The sequence below is a fragment of the Palaemon carinicauda genome, unplaced genomic scaffold, assembly GCF_036898095.1.
Source record: "Palaemon carinicauda isolate YSFRI2023 unplaced genomic scaffold, ASM3689809v2 scaffold153, whole genome shotgun sequence".
NCBI classification, from domain to species: Eukaryota; Metazoa; Arthropoda; class Malacostraca; order Decapoda; family Palaemonidae; genus Palaemon; species Palaemon carinicauda.
The window spans coordinates 137,501-157,298 of record NW_027169070.1 but is presented as its reverse complement, the minus strand read 5'-3'; the positions used below and the strand labels follow the sequence as shown (position 1 = coordinate 157,298).

The 19,798-nt window shown below is 44.0% G+C and overlaps 1 protein-coding gene across 3 annotated transcripts in view; it reads right to left on the bottom strand.

The window, feature by feature from the left end:
* LOC137635642 (zinc finger protein 37-like) overlaps positions 1-19,529 on the bottom strand; it is a 102,308-nt gene extending 82,779 nt beyond the window's left edge. The window contains exons 1-4 of one of the 3 annotated variants that reach the window (XM_068368106.1): positions 19,427-19,529; positions 16,838-16,950; positions 10,861-11,115; positions 10,064-10,295 (exon numbers count right to left, since the gene is read on the bottom strand). In XM_068368106.1, the coding sequence (XP_068224207.1) occupies positions 10,064-10,295; positions 10,861-11,115; positions 16,838-16,917 (567 nt within the window). In that variant the 5' untranslated portion in view covers positions 16,918-16,950; positions 19,427-19,529. Of the gene's footprint in view, positions 1-10,063; positions 10,296-10,860; positions 11,116-16,837; positions 16,951-19,043; positions 19,065-19,103; positions 19,241-19,426 lie in introns of those variants that run through there. The other 2 variants (XM_068368108.1, XM_068368107.1) reach the window with 2 other exon arrangements.
* Between the last annotated feature and the right edge of the window lie 269 nt (positions 19,530-19,798).

Below are 19,798 nucleotides of genomic sequence, written 5' to 3'. Positions count from 1 at the left end.
AAAGGGCGGAATAAATCTAGTAGCAGGAGTATCAGCCACTGGGGTGCGGTAAGTTCTAGGAACTGAAGGAGCAACCTTAGCCTTCCGTGCTGAAGAGGCCACAAGATCATGCGTGTCCTTCTGAATGAGAGCCGCAGACAATTCCTTGATAAGATCCTCAGGAAACAGGAACTTAGAAAGAGGAGCAAAAAGTAACTGTGACCTTTGGCAAGAGGTGATACCAGTGGAAAGGAAGGAGCAAAGCTGTTCCCTTTTCTTGAGGACTCCCGATACAAACATAGAGGCCAGTTCGCCGGAGCCATCGCGAATTGCTTTGTCCATACAGGACATGATCAGCATGGCCGAGTCTTTGTCAGATGGGGCAGTCTTCTTGCTCAAGGCCCCCAGGCACCAGTCGAGAAAATTAAAAATCTCAAAGGCGCGAAAGACTCCCTTCAAGAAGTGGTCCAGGTCAGAAAAGGTCCAGCAGACCTTAGAGCGTCTCATAGCCGACCTTCGTGGAGAGTCAACCAAACTTGAGAAGTCAGCCTGGGCAGAGGCAGGGACCCCCAAGCCTGGTTCCTCTCCTGTGGCATACCAGACGCCCGCCTTAGACGTCAGCTTAGGAGGTGGAAACATAAAAGATGTCTTTCCCAGTTGCTGCTTGGACTGCAACCAATCCCCTAACATTCTCAAAGCTCTCTTAGAAGATCTAGCGAAGACGAGCTTAGTGTAGGCAGACTTAACAGGTTGCATGCCTAGAGAGAACTCGGATGGAGGAGAGCGAGGGGTAGCAGAAACAAAGTGATCCGGGTAAAGTTCTCTGAACAGAGCCAGAACCTTGCGAAAGTCGATGGAGGGTGGCAATGACTTGGGTTCCTCCACGTCAGAAGAAGGATCATCCAGGTGAGCAGCTTCATCCTCAGAAACCTCATCACCTGAGGGTTGAGAAGCGAGAGGTAAAGTTAAAGTGGTCTGCTGAATGGCTGAATCCTGAAGAGCGGGTGCATGCGCACTTGCGGATTCATCCTCAAGTCTCTGTTGAAGAGGATGAGGGCTAGTAATGACAAAGTCCTGAGGCTGGGAAGAAGGAGGTTCTGCGGAGGTCAGAGGAGCAAGCGTGGTGAGAGGCGACTGTAGTAAAGCATGAGGCTCATGCTGCATAGACTGCGGTTCAAGTTGAATGGGAAGAGGCTCAAGCTGAGGAGAAAGTGGCAGATGCATGCGTTGAGGTGGCTGACTCATAGCATGAGGTTCCTGCCTCAAGAGTTGCGCTTGCCTCAAGGGTTGAGGTGGCTGCGCAGAGAGAGGCTCTTGACTCACGAGTTGAGGTTCTTGAGGTGCTTGCCTCGAGAGTTGAGGTTCTCGCCTCGAGGAAAGTGGAGGTGGTTGCTGCGAGAGTTGAGGTGGCTGCCTCAAGGATGGTAGAGGTTGTCGTACCTCAAGAGGTTGCTGCCTCGAGGGTGGTTGTAATGCAAGATACTCCTGCCTCAAGGGTAGAGGAGGTTGTAAGGCATAAGGCTCCTGCCCCCATTGTTGAGGAGGTTGCTGCATGGTAAGAGGCTCCTGCCTCAAGGAAAGTGGAGGTTGCTGCACAGCGCTGGTATCTGGCAACTCCCAACGCGGCAGCTCACGCATGGAGGTAGCTTGAGGAACCTCAACCTCATACGTCTGGCAGATTGTACTGCGCAGAGGAGGAGGAGCGTTCGCAGGAGGAGGTGTATTAACCTTCTCTGCCTGAAACTCCCGCATCAACACCGCAAGCTGCGACTGCATAGTCTGCAGCATAGCCATCTTAGGATCAACAGAAGTTGAGGTCTGTTGAGGCATAGCTTTAACAGAAGTTGAGGTCTGTTGAGGCAGCGCCTTACCTCTCTTAGGAGGCGTGCAGTCACCTGATGACTGCGGCGAGTCCGAGCTAGCCCAATGGCTACACCCTGGCTGTTGGACTCGCGCGGTCTGGACTTTACGCTTAAGAGGTCTTGAGGCCTGAGTCCAGCGTTTTCTCCCCGAAAAGTCTTCTGCAGACGAGGATCTAAAGGGCTCAATCGTCTGAGAGTGGAAGTGACGATCTCTATAAGATACGCCCGCAACCACTGAGGATACTACTGTGCGCCGATCAAGGCCTGCCGAACCCTTTTGCCCTTCGACATTGCTTCTCCCCTGGGCTTGGGAGCTTGCAAGAGGTCCCGGACTGGGAGGACGACTGGCACGCACAGAAGTATCCTCACGCGCAACACTGACACTGACACTAGCACTAGGCACAGCACTGGCACTACCACTTCCCACAGCACTTTTCACTTTAAGTTCCTTGACGTCTGCCAAAAGGAACTTGTGGTCACTCACTACCGACTCCACTTTATCACCTAAAGCCTGAATGGCACGTAAAACATCTGACATATCAGGCTGAGCACTAATAGTAGGTTCGGGGGTAGCCACTACAGGGGGAGGAAAAGGTTGAGGATCATGGGGGGAGGAATAAAGTAAAGAGCGAGCCGAACTCCTCCTAACTCTCTCTCTCTCTAACTTAGTGGTATATTTGAGGAATCGAATAAAATCAAGTTCCGAAAGTCCGGCACATTCCTCACATCGATCTTCCAACTGACAGGATTTTCCCCTACAGTCGGAACAAACGGTGTGAGGATCAACCGAGGCCTTCGGAAGCCGCCTAATACAAGTCCTACATCGTCTTTGGGGAGGAGCTTGAGAATGGTCGGACATCTTGAATCAGAGAACAGTCAAGGGGGATTCCAAATTAAAGCTAAAGATCGTTAAACCATAAATCAAAATTAATCCAAAAGCTATCTAAGCTAAGGGAAAAGCTCCTGTATAGCGAAAGCTGAAATCTCAGAGCAATACTTCACCAAAACCGTGAACAAAGACTCCAAAATTATAAGCGTATCCATGTAGGTCTTGCCGGAAGCACGACAGAGGAAAAATTGAGGTGGTGTCAACAAGAAGTACTGCAGTACCTGGCCACAGGTGGCGCTGGTGAGTACACCCCCCTCTTGTATAGCGATCGCTGGCGTATCCCGTCCGTAGAATTCTGTCGGGCAACGGAGTTGACAGCTACATGATTATCGGGTAAGATTAATATTGAAAATATCATTTTTAAACATCTGACTTAGCCGGTGGATATATATATAGCTGATTGACACCCTTGGTGGAGGGTTAGAGACCAGCTAAGACATTATTGGAATATTACTCAAGAGTTTTATAAAAACAAACTTAAGGGTTCGTACCTGATAAGGAAGCTGACTTTTATGATTCTCTGCCTCATTAGTCCGCTGTCCTTATGAGATCCAGCGATCCACTCAGGGGGCTGAAAGACCTCTAGGAGCTGTCAAAAAGGTGTAAATACCTCACTATGACAGGACCTCAACCAATACCCATATTCTGGGTGCTCTCAAGAAACAAGTTTGACCACCTGCTAAAATCAATGATGCGGAAGACTGTCGACCAGTCTCCACAAAGAACCAAAAATACAATAGTTTCAAGAGAAGAAAAAAGGTATTAGGATTAGGGTATGTAGTGGTAGAGCCTTCACCCACTACTGCACTCGCTGCTACGAATGGTCCCAAAGTGTAGCAGTCCTCGTAAAGAGTCTGGACACGTTTTAAATAATGTGAAGCGAACACAGATTTACTCCTCCAAAAGGTTGTGTCCATAATACTCTGTAAGGATCGATTTTGCTAGAAACCAACAGAAGTTGCCACAGCTCTGACTTCGTGTGTCTTCACTTTCAGCAGTTTAAGGTCTGCCTCACCACAGTGAGTGTGAGCCTCTCTAATCAAGAGCCTTATAAAATATGATAAGGCGTTCTTTGACATCGGTAAAGAGGGCTTCTTGACCGAACACCATAGAGCTTCAGACTTGCCTCGTAATTTTTTAGTTTTATCTAGATAAGATTTAAGTGCTCTTACAGGGCACAGGACCTTCTCCATCTCTTCACCAACCACATCTGAAAGGTTTGGAATCTCAAAAGACTTCGGCCATGGATGGGAAGGACGCTCATTCTTGGCCAGGAAACCAAGCTGTAAGGAGCATATAGCCTTACTATTACTGAAGCCAATATTTTTGCTAAAAGCATGAACCTCACTGACTCTTTTAGCTGTTGCCAGGCTTACTAAGAAAAGTGTCTTTAAGGTGAGACCTTTAAAAGAGGCTAAGTGTAAGGGCTCAAACTTATCACTCATAAGAAACTTCAGAACAACATCCAGATTCCAAGCTGGTGATTCTAGTTGATGCTCCTTAGACGTCTCAAAGGATTTGAGGTGGTCTTGAAGGTCTTTGTTGTTAGAGAGGCCACTAACATGCTCCTATAACCTTTAATGGTAGAGGAGAAAAACTTGCGTTTTCTCCTAAGGTGTAATAGGAAGTCAGCGATTTGGGTCAGAGAGGTACTGGATGAGGAAACTGAGTTGACTTTGCACCATTCTCGAAAAACCTCCAATTTGGACTGGTAGACCTTGATGGTAGAGGTCCTCCTTGCTCTAGCGATAGCTCCAGCTGCCTCCTTCAAAAAGCCTCTAGCTCTTGTGAGTTTTTCGATAGTCTGAAGGCAGTTAGACATAGAGCTTTGAGGTTTTGATGGAACCTTTTCAAGTGTGGTTGTCTGAGAAGATCTATCTGCATTGGTAGGCTTCTTGGTATGTCCACCATCCATTGAAGTACCTCGGTGAACCATTCTCTTGATGGCCAGAGGGGAGCAACTAGAGTCAATCTGGTTCCCTCGTGAGAGACAAACTTTTGTAAGACTTTGTACAGGACTTTGAAGGGGGGGGACGCGTACAAATTCAGGTGAGACCAGTTCAGCAGGAAAGCATCGATGTGGACTGCTTCTAGATCTGGTACTGGAGAGCAGTACGTTTGAAGCCTCTTCGTTCTCGAGGTTGCAAATAGGTCTATGGACGGACGACCCCAAATCCGCAAAGCTTCTTGCAAACCTCCTCATGCAGTGTCCATTCCATGGGAATGACTTGGTTTCTTCTGCTGAGGTTGTCTGCCATCACGATCCTCTCTCCTTGGATCAACCTTATGAGTAAGGTGACGTTCCTTTCCTTCGCCCAAACTAGAAACTCCCTTGCAGTCTCGTAAAGGGACTTCGAGTGGGTCCCGCCCTGTTTGGAAATGTAGGCCAACGCTGTGGTGTTGTCTGTGTTTACTTGCACTACTTTGTTCAGAATCAACCTTTCGAAACCTTGAAGGGCTAATAGGACTGCTAATAGCTCCTTCTGGTTGATGTGGAGGCTCTCTTGGTCTTTTGTCCACAGACCCGAGCATTCCAGTTTGCCCAGTGTTGCTCCCCACCCCGAGTCCGAAGCGTCGGAACACAACACAAGGTCTGGGCTCCTTTGCTCTAGCGAGAGGCCCCCCTGAAGTTTGGTTGTGTCGTTTCACCACTGTAGGCAACTCTTAACAGTCTCTGGAAGTGGAATACTTTCTGTCTCTAAACCCTTCTCCTTGTCCCAATAGTGGTTGAGGTGAAATTGAAGAGGGCAGATATTTAGTCTTCCTAGGGAAACGAACTGCTCCAGTGAGGAGAGTGTTCCCAGCAGACTCATCCACTGTCTCACAGAACAATTTCTTTTCTCTAGAAAAAGACGAATCTTTAGGAGGGCTTGTTCTATCCTTGTAGGTGATGGAAAAGCCCGAAAAACTAGACTCTGAATCTCCATCCCCAAATAAAAAATCTTCTGGGATGGGATCAGTTGGGACTTTTCCGTGTTGACAAGAAGACCCAGTTCCTTTGCTAATGTCAATGTCATTCTAAGATCCTCCAGACAGCGATTGAAGGAAGACGCCCTGAGTAACCAGTCGTCAAGATACAGGGAGGCTCTGATACCTGTCGAATGCAGGAAGCTTGTCACATTTAGCATGAGCTTTGTAAAAATAAGAGGAGCGGTGCTGAGGCCGAAACACAAGGCCCGAAACTGGAAGACTTCCTTCCCGTAAACGAACCTCAGGAAACGTTTGAAGCTCGGATGTATAGGGATATGAAAATAGGCGTCCTGGAGGTCTAAAGAAACCATCCAGTCGCCTTTCCTTACTGCTGCTAGCACAGTTTTGGAAGTCTCCATGGAGAACTTTGTTTTCTGAATGAAAGTGTTGAGAGCGCTTACATCTAAGACTGGTCTCCATCCCCCCCGAGTTCTTTGGAACCAGGAAGAGGCAGTTGTAAAACCCTGGAGGCTGCAAGTCCTGTACCTTCTCTACTGCCCCTTTTTCCAACAAGAGGGTCACTTGTAGAAGCAATGCCTGTCTCTTTGAGTCCTCTCGGTATCTGGGAGAGATCTATTGGATCTTGAACTAAAGGGGGTTTCTTTACGAAAGGAATCTTGTATCCCTCCTTCAGCAAAAGAACGGACCACTGGTCCGCTCCCCTTCTCTCCCAAGCCTGCCAGAAGTTCTTCAGTCTGGCCCCTACTGTTGTCTGAAGTCGAAAGCAGTCAGACTCTGCTTCGACCTGATCTTGATCCCCTCCTTTTTCCTCTTCTCCCATCAGGTCTGGAGTTACCCCTACTGACGGGTCTACTTCGAAAGGGAGGAATAAATCTAGACAAACCTTTGGTTTGTTGCTAGAAAAGGAAGTTGGAAGTACTTTCCGAGCTGTCTTGGAGACCAAGTCATGGGTGTCTTTCTGGGCTAAAGAAACAGCAACCTCTTTCACAAGATCTTGTGGGAACAGAGAATGAGAGAGCAGCACAAATAGTAATTCAGACCTCTGACAAGGGGTGACCCCCATGGCAAGGAAAGAACACATCTGAGCTCTTCTTGAGAACTCCAGCCGTAAAAAGAGCTGCTAATTCATTAGAGCCGTCCCTCACAGCTTTGTCCATGCAAGACATAATCTGAATAACACTATCATTGCTCTTAAAAGAAGAAACTTTCTTACCCAAGGCTCCCAGAGTCCAGTCGAGAAAGTTGAAAACCTCGAAGGCTCTGAAGACGTCCTTGAGAAGATGATCGAGTTCCGAAGTCGTCCAGAAAATTTTACTACGTCTCATGGCTAATCGATGAGAAGAGTCTACTAGGCTTGAGAAGTCCCCCTGGGCAGAGGCAGGTACTCCCAAGCCGAGAACTTCTCCTGTCTCGTACCACACACTTGACCTGGAAGCTAGTCTAGCTGGGGGGAAGGAAAAGGCCAACTTGCCTAGATTTCTCTTGGACTGCATCCAGTCTCCCAACAATCTTAAAGCTCTTTTAGATGATCTTGAAAGCACCATCTTTGTAAAAATAGGAGCTTGAGTTGCTGTCCCCAAGGTGAACTCTGAAGGGGGGGAGCGTGGAGTAACAAGAACAAAGTGACTAGGAAATTCCTCCGTGAAAACTTTCATTATTTTCTTAAGGTCCAAAGAATGCTGTGCAGTCTTAGGCTCTTCTTCCTCTGACAAGTCTTCCAAAGGTTCAACTGCGGAAAGAGGATCATCTACATCTTCTGACAAGACTTCAGCTGGAATAAAGACGTCTTTGCGCGCCTGTGCGCGAACTAGACGTCGGGCGCCATGTGCGCCAACTTGACATCCAGCATCGACTTGTCGTTTGGTATCATGATCAACTTGAAGTTCGACGTCACGTCTAACTTGATATGACTGACGCTTAACGTCACGTTTAACTTGACGTTCGGCGTCACGTTTGACTGCATGATGAACGTCATCATCAGTTAACACGTCAGCTTGACGTTCAGCTTCACGCCTGGAAGCTTGGCGTTTAAGCTCAAGCTTAACGAGTTACGACGCTCAGATTGCGAAGCTTCATGACGCTTGGGAACTCCTCGATATGACTGCATAATTGAAGACAGCTTAAGCTGCATGTCCTGTAAAAGGCTCAACTTAGGGTCAACTTGAGGTAAAGTTCGGCCTGAAACGTCAGCGATCAATTCGCCTTCTTCCCCGCTCACGTCACGCCTGGAACGTCCAGACGACACAACAGATCCAGGAACTTGCACAGCAATCACTGGAAGTTTGTCCGAACCAGACATTCTAAGAGGACGTTTGGCAGGAGAACCTTCTTCAGAAGAAGGCAATCGCTCTGGACTGCTCCAATGACTACAGCTAGGTCTTTGAGGCGATAAATAGCTCTGATCTATTGAGATCATTTTCCTCTTGAGAGGTCTGGAAACTTGACGCCAGTCGCGATTATATTTTTTACTGACTAAAGCATCATCTGAAGATGAGGTAAACTTAACCTCACCTTTCCCATGCTGAGGGCGAGCGTTTCGTGAAACATCAACAGAAACGCTCGAGGGGACGTCTGCTCGTGCGGTTACGCCTCTTGTTCCCTTTCGTCGATCGACATTCCTTCTCCCAGGGGTTGGGGAGCTTGAAAGAGGTCTTAGGCTAGGTGAACGACAGGTACGAGCAGACGCACCCTCCACAGCACTGAACACATTCCCCGCACTTTTGGCACTAACGCTGGCACTTTTAAGCATATTCACATCGGACATAAGCTGATTCCCGCCCATAGCAAGCGATTCAACCCTAACACCAAGGGCTTGAATAGCACTCATTGTATCCTTAAGTGAAGGCTCATCAGTAACAGTAGGAGGTTCATGAACTACCACTACAGGGGAAGGAATAGGTTCAGGGACATGGGGAGAAGAAAATTCTCTAGATCGAGAAGAACTTCTTCTGACTCTATCTCTCTCTAACTTACGAGTGTACCGATCGAAATCCAGCCACTCGCTCTCAGATAACAACACACATTCATCACATCGATCCTCTAATTGACAAATCTTACCTCTACATCTAGTACAAATAGAGTGGGGATCGATAGAAGCCTTAGGAAGGCGGGTTTTACAGCCTTTCACACACTTTCTATAAACTGGGGAAGGGTCAGCCATTTTGGAAAATTCCAGAGAGAGATCAATCAAGCAAAGGTCAAAATAATTCAAATCAAAAGAGGTTCAAGAAAATCCGTAAGTAAATCCAATCAAGCGAAAGCCAATTAACCCCCCCCAAAAAAAGTACTTCACCAAAGATACTGCAAAAATCGAAGGTTATGACGAGCGAATGTTCCAATGATGTCGCCAGCAATGGCGGCAGAGAAGATCTGAGGACTCCTGGAATGGTTCCAGTTACCTGGCGAGTGGTGGCGCTAGTAGTACACCTAGCTACCCAATCTGCGATTGCCGCGAATTTTGAATTTTCTGCCGTGACGTCAGGGACGTAAGCTATATATATATCCACCGGCTAAGTCAGATGTTTAAAATTGTTGGAAGTCCCAGAACAGGTGAATATCCCTTAATTGGTTGGTGCGAATGCACTGATGACTGCTCACTTATTGGAAAAAGTACTCAAACAGAATAGCACGGCTGCTTATGAACAGTAGAATGCACATTCCCCAAAGGCTACTCATGAAAAGACGAGTGTAAATCCAAAGGAGAGTGAGTGTGTGCACAAACAGATGAATGACAGCTAACCAGTCACCAGTTCACACTGCAAGGTAATAAACGTCAACAGGAATGCTAATAAACAGGAACAAGAAGTATATGTTAGCAGGTTACACAACTCTGTCTGCTACAGTTATCAGGAAAACTGTAAAACATTTCTCTCCTACACAACGAGCTGCCAAAAATGATCTAGAAGAAAAAGCATAAAATTAAAACATCCAGTTTGTAGTGCCAGACGTAAGTCTGTACTCTTTGGCAGCTGAAAGCAAAGTGGCTTCTCAGTGAGCCAGAAGGGGGAATGCAGGGTTTCCTCACTACCCTCCAGTAACTACCAACATCTCATTATAAATTTTAACAGCTGAGTTGCAGTTTCACTGAAATCATACTCCTCTTATAAGGACGAGGGTTTGTAAACGTGTAAGAACAATCATAAGCTCCCTGGGCTGAAACCAAAACTTCATACAAATTTTCTCCAAATTGATCCTTCTGTAGAGAAAAGCAAAGATTTTTTAGTTACTACCCAAATTAACAATACAGTAGTAATACAGTGCCAGAACCAAACTCTCACATTACTTTAATGTTTAGATTATGTATGACTTTACAAAATCTGTTAGTAAATCAAAAGAAAACTAAACATAAACTAAATTTAAATTCATTATATAACCATCCCTACAATGAAGCCCTATACAGTACCTTGGTTTGGGTGGGGTTCCGAATTGACCCCATTCCTGTCCGCATAGTTGGCTGAGATGAGGTATGACTGCCAAGGTCCAATAAAGGCGATGTTGAGGTTGACTGTGGTAAATCTTCTTGAGGACTGAGAGGAGTATTTGGGGTTTGTGGAGTTGCTGGACGAGGTATGCCCAGAATGTCATCAGACGGATGCTCAACACCACCTTCCACTTCCAAGACTGGATACATAGCACTACAGAAAAGAAATATTTTTTCTACCATTGCATATCTTCTATGATTTCTGAATCTTTTAAAATACATGTGGAGCAAGACTTTCAGAGTTAAAAATTAAATCATAACATGATTTTCAACAAAATCATTTGAAAAATCCTTCTGCTCTATGTTAAAATGAATACTACAATAAGTAAAATATCTTTCTCTACATACACAAAAAGTAAATCCTAAAAAACCATGGTCAACATGCTGACATGGAAGGACTTACTCTAAGATGTACTATTACACCTTCAAAGAAATGTAACAGAACCAATAAAAAAAATATAGGAAAGGTTAGTTTAACAAGATCTTGCAAAATACAAAACAAGCATATAGTGATAAAAGAATTAATTCTTGACTGTTTTGCATTATTTTTAGATTGAGTTTCAGCAGAATCACCATAGTTCATATCTGGGATTCACAATAGAGGGAAATCTTCTCATAATTCATTTGTTCGTTCAAGAAAATACATTTTTTATCATTTGTGTTTACACTTAAAAATCAAATAAGCTAAGCTGTACAGCAAAGTGAAGTATAGTTTTTACCCATTCAGGTGAGTACTTGGAGGTGGTGCTGGAGGTGGTGGAGGAGGTGGGGCTGGTTGCATCTGTGCAGTTGCTTGGGGAGGCAGATGTTGATAATTTTCTTTTTGTTTATGTCGTCCTGTTGCTTCATGATCCCGTAAACCTTTGGCTCCAACAGATTTAATACAAATATCAACCTGACACCAACGGCAATGCGCGTACTTCTCTCCTTTGGCAGATGGACTGACCCACTGATATTCTTGTTCATATTTCGAGCTGAAAAAATAATGCTATAAATTAAACAATGTCACATATTAATAGTAATTTGTATTTTCCTAAATATGCAACCCTAAATCCTTTAATAGAAGTAAAGACAGGACTCTTTTACTGTGGATTTCATCATCAAGGTTTCGATTCTTCACAGGCCTTCACAGCATCAACTCGGTTAGGATTGCCACACGGTGGGCCTTTCTCTTCTCTTTCCTTTTCACGACTCGTATTGTACTATATATTACTGTTATAATAACATGTTACTATCCAATATTACATTAATAATTTTACTAGTAGTAAAAGAGTAATGAAAACACATAAATATACAAGATAACTTTATAGCTAACACATATGTAAACTATTGGATGATAAACACTTTGCATAGAAGTTTGAATGATTTAAAAGAGAGAGAGTCTCTCTCTCTCTCTCTCTCTCTCTCTCTCTCTCTCTCTCTCTCTCTCTCTCTCTCTCTCTCTCTCTCTCTCTCTCTCTCTTTATATATATATATATTTCCAGGATAAAAATCTTGAATTGAATTATCGTTATTGAATATATGCATGTTTGGATAATTTTCCGTAAGAAGAATTGTTATATCAAGGAGGAAAAATAATTAAATTAGAAATTATATAGAATTTACGATAAGATGGAGATCGTTGCAGCTACTCCATCATCCTTAGAACAGTAATTGTACTAGGCCACATACTTCTGTACCCATGGGCTATTGGGGTGGCTGTGGCCACCAGGGTAGTCATAGCCACCAGGCAATCAGGAAGTCAGGACCCAGGTTACGGAACAGGATAGGAACCCTGGGTGCCAGTCACTGTCCTAGGGGTCATAGGCCAGGACCAGAACACCAGCAGCAGCACAAAGGTGGAAAACCATGTCCCAGCCACAGTCCAGAAGGGATGCGACACAAAGCTGGAACACCAGGTCCTGGCCATAGACCTGGAGGGCCCTGGCATAGGGGAGGAACACTGGGTACTGGCCGAGACCCCGGAAGACACAAAACTGGTGGAACACTGGGCACCAGCCTCAGCCTCAGCCTCACAGCACAGGGCAGGGACCCAGGTTCCCAGTAAGATCCAAGGGAACAAGGCAAAGGCCCAGGATCTAGGGCACCAACTATGGTCTCAAAGTCCAGGACACTGGATCCCAGCAACGTAGCACATATATCCGGCGCAGGTGCCATCCCCCTCCCTTGAAAAGAGAAGTGGTGTCACAGGGAGCTCTACCCTTGCAATTAAGTGGTCCATTCTGGATTCTTTGGTCTCCTCCACAATTCCCTCCTGCTCTTCATCTTACAAGAGGAGTCAGAATCTGAGAAGAACGATGAAGATGAGGATGAAAAGGAGGAAGAGAAAGATTACTGCGCACACTTTTACCTCCTCCTGGCTCTGCACGCAGAGCAGTCGAGATCTATGAGACCATCAACGACAACTTTCCCCTGAGGAGAGAACCAGATGGGTTGCTCCAACAGGAGCCACATCACTGGGGTAAACCATTACAAGGGTGAAGAATGGCACTCACAAGGCCACGCAACCCTGCAACTTGCGGGGCTGGAAGCACAACCAATGAAACTAAGGGAGGGCAATAGCCCCAGACTCCCTAGCACTAGGAATTTGGCAACCCCAGGGACAAGTTAACACTTACCTTGACAAACTTGGTGCCGCCCTTAGTGGGGAGACAGCCCCTTACCTGCCGTGAGCTACCAAAACTTACTTGTCTTCTAGTGTTAAGGGGGAACCATCGGGCTCCCTGACACCGGGGGAACTACCTCGCCCTTCACCACTGGCATTACTGCAACACTTGAGCAAACGTAGCACGGGGAAGCAGGGGAGAAGTAGCCTCAGCTACTAACTCCCTCAGGTAATGGAGGGCCTTCCTAAAAGACCCATGGAAGCTCAAAATCTTTACGTCAACTCGTCGATAGCAGACTGCCTGACAGCTACAGGATTCGCACCACAGCGAACCTGGAACTCACTGACATAAATCATAAGACCCCAGGCAACTGCAGCGTACTCCCCTGGGTACCGATCCAAGTGCAAAAGAAACAAATGTCCCCCTTGAAGGACATAAAAACAGTGAATAACTCACCGAAGTTTTCTTGGACATTACCCAGTCCAACTCCCACAAATGTCTTTCTCGCTTCCGCCCATCAAAGTGAAGCCAATCACTGAACCAGAGGCATGCCCCTACGCACAAAGAGATTTTGTATCTACAATTTAGGCCAACTGGCTCCCGATACCATCCCTCCCCCAGCAACTAGCTTCATAATTAGATAGAAAAAAATAGAAGGAAGAAAAATAATTGAGGGGATGGTAAATTAAATAAGTTTTGACATAAGAAAAACTTATTTTTGGGGAGGCACTGTGGGATCTTCTAAGACTTTCCTGTGTAAAGCTGGAACTGGGAATCCAATGAGACATAAATACCAAGGAAATACTGTTTCCCATGCTCTAGGGCCAGTGAATCAACGTGCAAAACATAGACTCATTGTCTATGCGGGACACCCACGAGTTCAGGCTCATTTGAACTTGCCATAGCACCTCGGTAGTTGAAATTCACTTGCTGTGAATATCATCATGTGCAGCATCATAGAAAGGAACCATACTGTTAACTGCCAGCATAATGACACCACAACCCTCGACTACCATTAGCAACTAACAACAATGCTTCTGCTTAGCCGTATGGCAAACAGGTCAATCCTAAGAGAATCCCACTAACCAGAAACCTTTCCGATATGCTGTGATGTAGGAACCACTCAGTCCCTACAAACCTCCTTTGGCGACTAAGCTTGTTTGCTAATCTACTTCTCTTACCATATATAATTAGCAGACAACCCTACAATATGGAATACCATCCTAAAATGCATCCACTTGTCAGCTCACAGAGCTAGACGTAAGCTACTATTGTGGTGTTGTTACAACAACCCACAGGATGACAAATCAATGTTTTTGGAATGCTTGCAGCAGCACAAGAAAGGCTGCAGGCCTCAGAACATCGAAGAGTAAATGCTTCCTCTAACCACACCACTGAGATGACCAGGTGGTTCAGATTTGGCCCCATCTGCTTTTTTGACACATTTGAGAACAGTTGCATGTCAGGAGGCAAAGATTCAAGTGTGACCCTGTAACAGTTCCTCATTCAGCCAACAGATGAGATCAACCCAAGCTCCCCATCCTATTAGCACAAGGAGGGATGGAGATCCCAAAATACTGACCGCAGCCACTTGAAGAATAAACTCCTATACTAAGGAAAGGTGGCCAAGTAGAAACTTCCCACACCAAGCTAGTAGTTCTGTGTTTTGACAAAATGGATGCAATACCTCCTTGGGCTTGCTGATGCAATTGTCTAACTAACAGACTCTTGCTGCTGTTGTATTTACCAGCATGGCCAAGTGCTTCAACTTTGGTTTGAGTAAAAGACTTGACTTTACTTCAATTATCAAAATCCTCAGAACATGACAAAAGTGAAAAGTAGAACTCGATCCTGTAGTAACTACCATATGAAAAAGGCCCGGATGAATCACCCAAGAGATACATTAACAGTCATATCCCTTGCTAGTGGACTCAAGCTACTTCCAAGGTGAACTTCAGAATGAACACCTGAGGAGCACTAACCAGTTCAGAGCCCAGTGTCCTGAAATGGTACATCATACCATAAAGGGTGAAGGGAGGTACTTTTTAATGGACTGATGCACAGGTAATAGAAGTACACATCCTTCAAATCCATTGAAAGAATGAAGTATTCATCTACGAAGAAACTCAGCACAGATCACAGAGTTTCCATTCTCAACTTTGTCTGACCACAAACTCATTCCATGTAGAGAGGTCTATGACCAGCCCCAGCCTCCAGTTGACTCTTCCCCAATTGATTGATTGATTTAAAGTTTTCAGGCATCCTGACATCTAAGGTCATTGACGCCAATATCATTTAGTATATACATACAAAAAAATAAAAGAATATTCAATTAAAACCATAAAATTTGAATGTTATTATAAAAGTTAAATAGTTTTCAGAAGACCTGCTTCTGAAATAAATCTAAAAATGCCACTTTCATAGTAGGACACATCATGTCCAAGAGTCTTGCCAAGGATGAACCTGCCACCCTCACCTCAAGCCTCAAACAAATATCTATTCCTTAAGTTATTATAATTGGGGCATTCGGTCAACAAGGAAGAGTCTACTGTAGAAGCCTGGAGATTATTCTTGAACGACGTCGAACGCGATCCTCTCCAACATCCCTCCTACCTCTGTCCACAAGGCCAGGTTTCTCGGTGATGTTGGAAGAACGGATGAGTACTCTATTGAAAAAAAAAGAGGTTAGTATGTAACTGCACTGAAGGACTCCCACTACCTCTACTTGTTTGCCTAAAGACACTACAAGCAATCCACTACTCTCAGACGTAAGAAAGGGAGGAAGACTGACAACAGCATAACCATTTCCTTCCCTTCTTCCACTGCCCATATGCACCCGTTCCTTCTGGGTGGTCCTGTCAATGATCGAGGCCCCTCCCAAAGGAAGATCCCAGGTAGCCTCTCTCCAATCACTGCAAGCACAAATGTGAGTACGAACGTCCATCAGATACAGGTCCAAAGTTCAGTGTCTTAGGGGCAGAGGAATTCCAAGTACCCTCTCACCCAGTCAGGGAAGAGGGTACAGCAAGTTTCTTTCACAATTCATTCAACTCCGCAAGAGTATGATTGCTGTGTCCCAGAAAATTACTGACAACACAATCGGAGACTGAAGATGGCCTGGGAAGGTCAACAACAGAGGGGAAAGGATCCCTGGCACTGAACATAACAGACATAGAAGGCATACTCTTACTCTTCCCTCAGCTGGAAGGGATGGAGGGATAGTCCACGGTCCCATGCCACCCCAAACTCTTGGTCTTTCAAAGCACACAAATGTGCACGGAAAGCTTTGAATGCTCACACTCATTAGCGGTAAATTAGAGAAGAGCCTCCAACCTCCGATGGGGTGAGCGAACACTAGGGGAACCCTACACACCAACAGAATCTAAAAGCCTGCTGATGTAGCTCCTAGGGCTCCTTACTCTTGACGCACACTCCCTTGGGATCAAGCCAGGGGTGGAAGCGCAGGAACAGCGGTAGGAGTCACACCCAAATAGCGGATGGAAGAACCAAATGCCTGACACTGCAAGGGGGCCACGACCTACATTCAGCCCACAGAGATGATTGCGATTAATCATGCCCGTAGCAAGAAGCACAAAGAGTGTGGCTCTCCAGCCAGTTTAACAAAAACTGAATATAAAATCCATCCTCCTATGTACGAGTGTCTTACTTCACATCATAACAATCAACAGCCAGCATTCCCTTCCTAAAGGGAATGAAAATTAGAAGTTTGATTAAGGCTGCAATAGGATATCTGTACTCAAAGCAACTGAAAACATATATTTGGATAGGCTCCTCACCCTTGCCCTCATCTGTCGCTCAACTGCTCATTAAAACAATTCAATGGCAGTCCAGCTCATGCTGAAAACATATTCCCTACCTAAAAGACGATGGTTTGTATTTTGCTTTGGATAAAATAGAAAGTTTACTTAAAAAAAAAAAACTGAAAATCATAAAAACTTGATGTTAATTATTGTTTAAATATTTAGATTATCATACTACAAACCATAAATACTTTGTTGTACATTATCTACAAAAATAACTCTAATTTTAAATAAAGATAATACAGTACAATTAAAAGATAGATAGTTACCTATACTTAGTTTCATACTTCTTACGACTTCGAGCAGGGGGAACATTATCAGGTTCTTCTCCTGCTACAAAGACAGACATTCTTCTCTCATCACAGATCAAATCTCAACTTCCCTGTAAATATATACAAATAGTTCAATGGGAAAAATTACAGGTCACACTATTATTATCATAATTAAAATTCCTCTTTCAAAACTTAAAAGTGGGATAAGAGTAGCACAAATACATTTGGAAGGGAAAAAAGATAATATATACTAAACCTAAGAGATGATTTAAAAAACGAAAATCTTTTAAAAATAGGAATTCAAATATCTAAAAACCTATGCTTCTTAAAAAGCTTTTGTTCTATCTTACGAAACTAAAACAAAGTACTGTATCAAGAAAGGAGAAACAATGAAAACAATTACTATACCAAGAACAACCTTGCAATATTCTTAACACACTAAACGAATAATGGTAATGACATTACTATATGATGACAAGAAATTTGAGGGATGCTGACCAGTTTGATAGCTATAAAATCATAAAGAAAAAAATAGAGATGAGGGTTTTGAATACCTTACTGGAGATTCAATAAGAAAATGCAGGAGGTAAAGAGCATACAAATCTCGGAGCCTTTGTAGTTTATGGGGACACGCCGAGAAAAATGGACAACAACTAACCCAAACTTCGCCCCCTAAACTGACCTACAAGCCGTGTCCTTACCTTCCTAATGACCTAACGGGGGCCTAACGCCCCCCAGCGACCCCCAACCACTGTCGCTATCATACAAACCCCACAAACCCAACCTAACCGAACCTAGTAGTTCCCAGGTCACAACCCCCAGGCGGGGCAAGCCCCCGGACCCCCTTCTTGGGCTGAACTTAGAAAAAATAAAATAACTTCATATTATGGTATATCGCATCATAGTAAAGCACATCTTCCCCATAAGGAAAAAAGATTGGGTTATTAATAAAAAAGGTATCGCCCTGTCCCGATAAACTACATTCACCCCGAGAACTTATCCTAAGTTATCTATCATTATCAAAGGATTTTCAAGTTACATTCGTTCTAACTTTGTTCTCACATCTACGGATAAGCTGTTTTTATTTATAACAGTCAACCCTTGACTCTAGACTATGGCCTACTGCTGATAGCTACTACTGCTTTAGTTGCTAACCAAATCTTTGCGGCTACATAAAAGTAACATATGTGTTTAAGTGAGCTTAGAACTAAAGAACACTTGTAACTGTAAGCCATACGTAACTCTGGGTTAAAATAGTGGAGTTGAATGCATAATACCGAGTCAAAGATCAAATCCAACAACTTATCAATACTACACGAGCAAAATCTCAATAAAAGCAGTGTTTTATTATACATCTATCAAAATGCCAGGTAGTTTGTAGCGCTACGGCCAAGCGTCCTAATTTGCTTATTATCGCTCCGACTGTTATCTTGTATAGAATAAAAAAGTTTGGAAATGGTCTACGGATCTTAAATATGTTGTGTAAGGGGGGGGTCCGGGGGGGGCGTAGCCCCCCTGGGTAAGGACACGGCTTTTAGCATAGGTTGAGTGGGTTTTTTAAGTTAGCTTCTCCCGTCATACTCGTAGGTAAGGAAACTGTTCTTTGAGGGGGGGTGTCCGGTGGGGGCGAAGCCCCCTGGGTAAGGATACGGCTTTTAGCATAGGTTAGGTGGGTTTTTTAAGTTAGCTTCTCCCGCCAAAATCGTTTTTAGAACGACGGCCACAGTTCAGAATATTCCCGTTTCCTACGGGATCTGGCAGTCACCCTACAAAGGCTCCAAAATGCCATTGCACTAAACTGAATTTAAATAAATGGAAACGCTATTTACATTTTATTAGTTTATTCTTTATGAAGTCCTGTCATTTCAGAAGGTGAAGTGTAGGTTAGGTGAAATAAAGTACAGTAGTCATGTTTGGTTAGATTAAGTTATCCTTTATACAAATACTAGAGATCATAGTCTATCAAAACAACTAAATTTTTCATATCTCATCCCAATCTACTTCAGATGTTCTACAAAACCCCTGCTCCGGGGCCCGATCAATAGAGCCTAAAATTAGCTTAAGCCTATTAGCCTCGCTTAAGTTAGCAAAGGCTCAAAACGTTCTTAACTTCGACGGTGATTAGATATCCCCTCATAATAGCATGTCATCGTATTTAATAACCACTTCCACAGTCGTGTCCTACTGCGGAAAAAAAAAATACCCTTTCACGAAAAATAAAAATCCAAGTGACTTGTCGGCCATAAACAGTAGATATATTAACCTGACGGCGAGTCACTTCCATAATTGTGCCTTGGTAATATATACTCTGAAAACCATCATATGCACATCATGAAATTCCTTATAGTAACCAAATGTACCCTTAGACAAAACTCAATCAGTGTATTATAAAGATATATTCAAAATATTAAATTAACTGAAGGCAACACAAAGTGACGTCCCGCGCATAATGTCGCCATCTTAGATTTCTGACATTTTCAACTTTCCTTGAATAATAGAAAACTACCATTAGTCATGACCTTAAATAAAGAGTCCCGCTCCATCTAGAGCAACACAGTGATTTTGGTAGTGTTAAAGTGTCAATACCTAATTCGATGTTTCTTTAGTTAAATCCAAACGGTGGGTCGTTGTTGGTGGACGCGTTACCCAGAGGTCTGTAGTGCTCAGGGGCGTGTTTAGTTTGCCTCAAATATACTTTAATTAATAACAAAGACAATATTCGATATTAATAAAGTTTTAACTAATCAATATCTTTAAAAACATTAAAAAATACGTATAAATTGGGTAGAATTATTCAAAGGGCAGCATACATTTCATCTTCACAAACTGTTTGAAACAAACGCACCCTTCCTTATTATTATTGTTATTATTATCATTGTTGTTGCTGTTGTTATATAAAAAAAAGACCACTGAGTCATTAATATCAATCGATGATCTATTGCAGAGTTAATAGAACAC